General features: G+C 33.8%; 1 protein-coding gene across 1 annotated transcript; it reads right to left on the reverse strand.

Moving 5' to 3' along the window:
- Positions 1–1,118: 1,118 nt before the first annotated feature.
- On the reverse strand, positions 1,119–6,377 carry LOC126692679 (protein NRT1/ PTR FAMILY 5.6-like). Its single transcript, XM_050388377.1, has 4 exons — positions 6,076–6,377; positions 3,065–3,282; positions 2,396–2,940; positions 1,119–2,290 (listed from the first exon to the last, which is right to left on the reverse strand). The coding sequence occupies exons 1-4, from the start codon at positions 6,209–6,211 to the stop codon at positions 1,429–1,431; spliced, it is 1,761 nt and encodes a 586-aa protein (XP_050244334.1). The 5' UTR covers positions 6,212–6,377; the 3' UTR covers positions 1,119–1,428.
- Between the last annotated feature and the right edge of the window lie 1,386 nt (positions 6,378–7,763).

Here is a 7,763-nt window from a genome sequence, read left to right on the forward strand (position 1 = left end):
TTTAGCCAGATTTATACACAACAAAAAATCCTTAGTCTCAAAACTCTGGGGTCAATTATGGATTCTCAATAGACTAATCGAGGTCAACAAAAAACCCTTAGTCTCATTTTTAAGCCTAATTTGCATCCAAACTTCAAAAATAAGCCACCCAAAAGCTAAACTAACACCAATCCTATGCATGCATCCAAGCCCGCTTACTTTTTTTCACACTTAACTTATTTCTATACCATTCTCAAAAAAAAAAAAAAAAAAAAAAAAAAAAAAAAAAAAAAAAAACTTATTTCTATACCACTTTCAGTCAATAAACCAATCTAATCGCACTCTAAATTTTCTGTTTGTTGATTGTGATAATCTTACTGTAAATTTTCCTTAAAAATCGTTATAGCATGGTTAGCACAACTCTACTTTTTAGGACTTTAAATTTGTTTCTTAGGAAAAATTCTCAAATCTACATTTAAGAAATATTATTCGAGGCCCCAAAGTTTTTTAAGTTCTGTGAATTCCAAGATTTCTAAGTGATGAATTTTCAGGCTTTCTTTGGTCCAGGCCCACAAGTGCTTTTTCACTTATTTTTTGCCCAAATGCTCCGCTTTCGTAAAAGTGGTTGAAACTCGAGCATACAGTAGTACAGAGAGAGACACACACACACAACTAAGAACACACAAGTGTGGAAGATTAGGATTTGGGTCTGAGTTCTTTTCTTCCTCCTTTGTCTTGATTGACACTTACTTAAGCATGTGTCTCAAAAGTGTTTGTTTGTTTGTTTTTTTTTTTTTTTTTTTTTAAATTGATTGGAATATTTCATTTAGGTGAAGTTGGGTTTTGTTACTTTTGTAAAGCTCTTTTGAGGTAACCTTTATTTCCCCAAATTTGTTGCGTAAGCTCAAATTGTGTAAAACTTTAGTACAGGACCATTGTAACTTTTTAATTATAGTGGGTTGTTTGGAGCTTGACCCATGAATGTAGACTTAGTGCCACGTAAATCTTGTGTGTATTGTATATGCTTATGTGTTTGATAATTTGTCTCTTAGATTCTATATTACATACCTTGCTAACTTAGCCTTGGAATATGTTGTGGCTAACTTCCATTACCTTATAGTTAATAAATTAACACTTGATTAACAATAAATACATATTTATTTATTTATTGATGGAACTTGATTAACAATATTGATTGATTCTCACCAAGAAGTTGGTGATATTTTCCCACAAATTTAGGATTCGAAATTTTTGCATCCATTGATTAAGTACATAGAGAAATATGGACAACTGCAACACATGCTTAGACAAACTTCGATTAGAATTGCATGTCCTAGAATACTTCAAATTTCTTAATTAGCTATTTAGACAAGATACTAAATTAGAACCACTATCCCTTCCGTAATGACATCAACCAACGAAATATATGCATCTATGAAGCCATTGAAGCTACACCTTAACATCCTCATCATCTCCTTCATTAAATTCAACCACAGCCACCCTCTGCACATTTTTGTAAGAATACCTTCGAGCCAAGAACACATAGAAGATCATGTTCACCGCAGTTATGCCCGCTAACAGCCAGTAAAATTTGTCTAAGCGGCTAGTATTCAAATCTTTACCAAACCAACCATGTCCGCCCTTCTTGGTTACGCGGGCAACAATTGTTATCAACCAGCTACTGACGAAATTTGCGGCTCCTATCACACTAAGGTAAAATGCAATACCTAAGCTTCTCATGGAATCAGGAACTTGGTCGTAAAAGTACTCCTGCAAGCCCACCAGAGTAAATCCATCTCCAAAACCAATGATGAGATATTGTGGAGCCAACCAGAAAATACTCATTGAAAGTGAACTCTTTTTTGGATCATTCTCTACTACATTTAGTCTTTTCTTTTCAACAAGGGCTGCAACCACCATTGTAACAATTGAGAATAGCATCCCAATACCAATCCTCTGGAGGATATTGATGCCTCGCTCATTTCCTGTCGCTTTTCGTAACTTAGGGACGAGGATTTTCTCGTAGATGGTAACAGAGACTATCATTCCTATCGCAGCCAGGCCGTAAACTGAGGCTGGGGGCATCTCAAAACCGTTTGCAATTTTTCGATCCAGAGTAACACCTTGTTTGATGAAGAAAGTGGTGCCTTGTGCTACACAAATTCCAAATGGTAGAGTAGCAATCCATATGGGAATCATATTCAGAATAAGCTTCAACTCCTCGACCTTGGTTATGGTTGCCAGTCTACAAGGGCTTTGTTTCTCAGCCGGACTATCGTTGTCTTCCAGAATAGCTGCTTTGTCGAGAAACCTGCAATGCATTAGCAATAAATTATTCATGTAGTACTCTTGACATACTGCTTGACAAGAAGTTGCATTTAATTAAAACTGAAAAATGAGGGATCCACATGCATACTTGAGCTTGCTTGTGTGGCACAGAAACCTCCCAATGTTTTTCTCTGACTTGGGAATTTCATACAATTGAGAAGGATCGGAAGGGTAAGGGAGATTTCTCTTTCTAATGGCTGCAACAAGAACTTTGAACAATGGTGTCAAGGGACTCCCTGTTGCTGCCCTATAACGGTAAAACGGCCTTCCCATGAAGAAAATGACAAGTGACACTGCCATGACTACTGTGAGAACAATATATGAAACACCCCAGTTGACATGGTCTTGCACATACACAATCACAGTGACCCCAAGAATGAGTCCAGAACAAAGGGCAAAGTTCCACCAGTTGAAGTAGGTCATCTTCTGTTTTCTTTCTTCAGTGTGATCATCATCAAACTGGTCAGCTCCAAAACTCTCCAATGCAGGTTTATGCCCTCCAGTTCCTATAGAAATTAGGTATATGGCAAGGAAAAAGAACACCTCGTGAATCTTCCTAGGTTCGGTGCACAATTTAGATTCACAAGCCCTCAAGCCTGGTAGGAACCAGGCCAAAGTTAGGAGAATCAAACCCTGTTTTCCAACATCAAGCACAAATTTTTGTTAATTTATTATCTTAAATTCAGAATATGCAGTTACTTAAATTTGTTTTAAAATGAAGGACATGATCTTAACCAGACAATTCTAATGAAATTACCATGAGGTAGATGATGGTTGAAACGAGAACTGTTCTGAATCGGCCCAGATAAGCATCAGCTACAAAACCTCCCAACAGTGGCATCAATGTGGTAACACCAGACCAGTGGTTCACGCTCTTCGCTGCTGTCTCAAGGTCTTCATGAATTACCTTTGTAAGGTAAATGATTAAGCTAGTTGCAATTCCAAAGTAACTCAACCTCTCACTGAACTCAATTGCTGCTCAATGAAACACAAGACAATAACAAAATTTAGTCAAGGGTACTTTCTTTGTCCTCTTCTTCACCTGGTTAGTTAAGATGTAAATTGACTATGAAATTGTACTGCCTCTAGTTCCAAATAAGTGAAGCATTGAAATGAAACAATTATTTATGAAAATATAAAGATAGATGTAGTCATTAAAAAAATATATTATTTGCTTTATATTAGAGGTTGTGCAATTTTTAATAAGGATCTTCAAAAGAAATTGAGTGGTGTACAAATTGAGCTGCTACTTTTGAAAAGTTTCATTTATTTTGAGTCAACTCAAATGGCAAATCATATTATTTATTGTGGGACTAAGGGAATAGTAAATTGAGGAATATAACTATGGCAGCACATTACCAATTTACACATAGATGATGGAAAATAAGTGCACACGTCTCGAAATTTATGCAAAACACAAAAAGATTTAACATAGTATGATTTTTTTTTTCTCATTTTTTCCTAAATGAGAACTTTGATATTTATAATAATTATTAATAGCCATTTTTTATGAGTGTATTTGTATATAGAATTATATATTCTAGTATTATGTATTTATTATGATTGTGTTGGTATATATATTCTATTACTTAAAGAAATATAATGTGCCGATATTTTAATGGAGGATTTAAATATAGAATATAATTTAAGAATAATTATATATATAATTATATGTAAAATTTTGAGATTTCAAAAGTTTATATGGCATAATATTATGAGGTCAACCAAAAGTTAAAGATATTTGGTTTTAATATATCATAGATAGTAGAATATATAATTTTATATACAAATATAATCATAATAAATGCATAATCTTAGAATATATGGTTACCTAAACAAAAACAATCATAATAAGTGTCTATTAATAACTACCACAACTATCAAATTTCATATGCAGACTAAAAGTACTAAAAGAGGGGAAAAAAAAACTGTTAAACCTTCACATACATTGCACAATATTGACTAGTATAAGTATGTGTGTGAGAGTGTATATATACCTATGGATTGATATATAAAAGTGAGTCCATCGACAAAAAGAAGAAGAATGGATTGATGTATTTTAATCATGTGTATAGGATAGCAACCTATTGTGGAAAGTTGATTTGAGTTGAGGCAAAGATTATGGAAAGGAGAAAATATAAAATAATATTAATAAAAATAGGAAAAAATTATGTTAATTGACAAGGTGAGAAAGAGTATGACTTTGAACAAATAGAATGTAAAATAAAAATACTCAACCCACCATGCTTAGTATATTGAGAATTTAAAATTAATTTCAAAATTTTTAGATTAAAGCTCCGTCGTTGTTGTAACATCATTTATGATTTTCAAGCCAGAATAATTTTAATTGGCAATGTAAAGTTGTACAGTTGTAGGCCTTATTGACCACAAAAAGTGGTAGCGCCTGTTTATGCCATGGGCATATCCACTTTATTCCAACTCTGAGGAGATGAAGAAGATCATAAGCTAGAAAGAGTTTGTCATACATGTTTCTGCACTGGATGTACATGTGATGATGAAGGAATGATAAGGGTGTACTCATCTCATCTAAATCTGAAGAAGTACGAAGTGAATTGTCTTAATGATTTACAAAAGCCATTTTCCATTTTCTTTTTATTAGAACAAAAAACCAAAATGAAAACAGAAAAGAAGAAAAATCCAATAAGAAATTTTGGAGAAGAAAAAAGGTCCAGAATATTTTACTCTTTGATATGAACTCAATCTAATTACTTCTGTAGAAAAGCAGCACAGGCCAGCAAAAATTTCTTACGCCCACAGTTGTGGGTCCTATAGCAACAATCTTTGACAAAAAATACAGCATGCAGCGGTGTGGGATCCATTTTCACATTAGAAGGACTTATGCATCCGATGTATGGTATACTTAGCACCTTTGACACACATTTAAAGTGCCGAAAAGGTCCCACCATGTTGCAACACAGGCTTTCCAACATGTGAAAATACTTTCCGTATCTAGAGACTAAATAATCTCCATTAATTTTATTGTATATATGGTCCATAAAGAAGTTCTATAGTCAAATCCATAAATTGTAGTATATCACTATATTGTAGTATTTGAAGTGGAGGGAAGTGGGGATTATCTTTTCTACAGTCAAATATACTTTAATAGGTATATTAACAACTTGTTTGTGGTCACTTTTCTGATATGAAATTATTCTCAGCCCCACATAGCCGATCACTCCCTTTGACAATAGTAGGCAAAAAAAAGACTGGACTGACATTTGTAGTGAACCTAGATAACAGACCTACAGCAAGAAAAATGGGAAAAAAAAAACCGCATCCATTCATGTACAAATGCACTACACAGAAGAAGGCTACATGGAATTATATATGGCAACAGATTGGGTCACTAAAATGGTCTAGAAAAACAGTAAGAAACAATAATGGGGAGATAGGACATTTATATTGCTGAATAAGGAAAAAACAAATATACGCTATAATGTTTTTGCAAGGAAAGAATAACAGAAATATCTCATATCATTCGGAAAAAAGAAAAAAAGAATAAGAATAACACTTATAGATGTCCGTTAATTTGCTTTTTTTTTTTGTTCGTTCCCGAATATGTCTATTTCATCAGCATAATTAGTTTTGTTGCCTGTAAGGTGAGGAAAAATGAGAGACAATTTAAGATGATTTTTCCTCCACTTTCCAGGCAACCAAATGGAGCATAAAGAAACAAGTAGTTCTGGGAATCATGCACTTAGCGTGGGCTTTACTACATGTCATAGTATAATGATTATGATTCCTTACCAATAATGAACCGTGAGGCTTTCCAAACACCAGTTGAAGCTCGAAGAGGAACTCTTCCTTTATGATCCACAGAAGAATCATGAACGCAATTCTCTTCAAAAACCCCCCTTGATTCTTCTCCTCTGTTTTGATCCATCACTTCACAGCACTTTGAAACTACTATATCACTTCCTTATGAGGAAGCAATAGCAAGAAAGAAAGGGTGTAAATATAATGAGGCTAAAGTAAAGAGGATGGTTATGAAAAAGAATTAAGGTTGATGGTGATGAGGAGCTATGCCTAGAGGCCCTTATATATATAGAGGACTAGAGGAGGTTAGCTTTTTCTCACTCACTGAGTTTGGGTCATTGAAATTCTCCGAGGCACGATAGAAATGGACCAAATTTTGCTAAGCAATAATTGTGAGGATGGAAAAGTAAAAAGCTCTCATTCTTTCCTAGTTATGCTAGTGTCACATAAAGTGATACAACTTAGACCATAACTTGCTCACGTGGTGAGTTGTGAGTGATAGAGAGGCGATGGTGGGACACCTCTCTACCACTTACAACTTACCACATGAGTGAGTTGTAACACAAGTTATGTCACTTTATGTGACACTAACATAACTCATTCTTTCCACTTAGAACGACATTGTTGGCTTTTAAATGTGAATAGCATCCATCCAAGCCTACTTTGATTTTGAGTATCTTTTTCACTAAAAATGTGGAGTCAAAAGGTGGCCTACAGTAACGGCTCAAATTCTACATCAATCAATTAATTCATAAAATGATATATATCCTTAGATTAGCAATTAGGGGAAAAAAAGTACAATGATTAATTACCGTAGAAGCTGAATTTGTCTTAATTGGCAAGTTGACACTAATTATTGCTTACTCTCTAATTGGGAATTTTAGTATGATTGATCAAGTTGTTTTTTCCAGATTTCTTGTAAGTGTTTTATGCTGACATTTTTCAAAAAAGAAAAAAAGGATTTATTCTGGCCAAGTTTGAAAGTTCCCAATTGATGGAAATATAAGATAACTAAACTTATTTATACATTTGGTTGTAATTCATAACATCTATAAAAAAAATAACATGACAATATTCTAATGGAGGGTTTAAATATAGAATAAGATCTAAAATCATTTGTGAAATATATTATAATAATGATGTATAAAATTGTGTGATTTCAAAACCTTAGATGAAAAAAATATTATAAAGTCAATTAAGAGTCGAACGTTTTCAGTTTTATGTATACTATTATGGATTTCTCTCATAAAAGATGTATCATGCAAGAGTGAAATGACAATATACTAGAGTTTAAATATAAGTCTACTAAAAAAAAAAAAGTTTAAATATTAGTCCATCACTAGTAATAGTACAGAAGTACTGAGAGGTCACGTCTACCATCTTGTATGGGGTCAAAGTCACTTTAACCCCCATCCCAACCCAAAAAAAGAAAAAAGAAAAACCTACATGCATGGCATGTCCTTTGATATTACAAGTTTACAACTGTTGAGATATGATCTCAGTAGTTAGCCATTGATAAGATAGTTTGGGCTCTCGCTTGTTGTTAGCCATTGATGAGCAAGAGTTATGGCTGCATGCATGTGTTGACATTTTAGCATCCATGCAAATCATACAAACCTATTACCTATGTGCATTTACAAGGCATGCTATAGGTTGGGTAATAAGGAAGCTTTCAAATG

This window comes from Quercus robur, chromosome 7 (assembly GCF_932294415.1).
Source record: "Quercus robur chromosome 7, dhQueRobu3.1, whole genome shotgun sequence".
Classification (NCBI taxonomy): domain Eukaryota; kingdom Viridiplantae; phylum Streptophyta; class Magnoliopsida; order Fagales; family Fagaceae; genus Quercus; species Quercus robur.

Coding starts and splice junctions, on each gene's coding strand:
- LOC126692679 (XM_050388377.1), bottom strand. CDS start 6,211: ATGGATCAAAACAGAGGAGAAGAATCAAGGGGGGTTTTTGAAGAGAAT. Junction 3,283..6,075: donor AGCCTCACGGTTCATTATTG/GTAAGGAATCAT, acceptor TTCATTGAGCAG/CAATTGAGTTCAGTGAGAGG. Junction 2,941..3,064: donor CAACCATCATCTACCTCATG/GTAATTTCATTA, acceptor GTTGGAAAACAG/GGTTTGATTCTCCTAACTTT.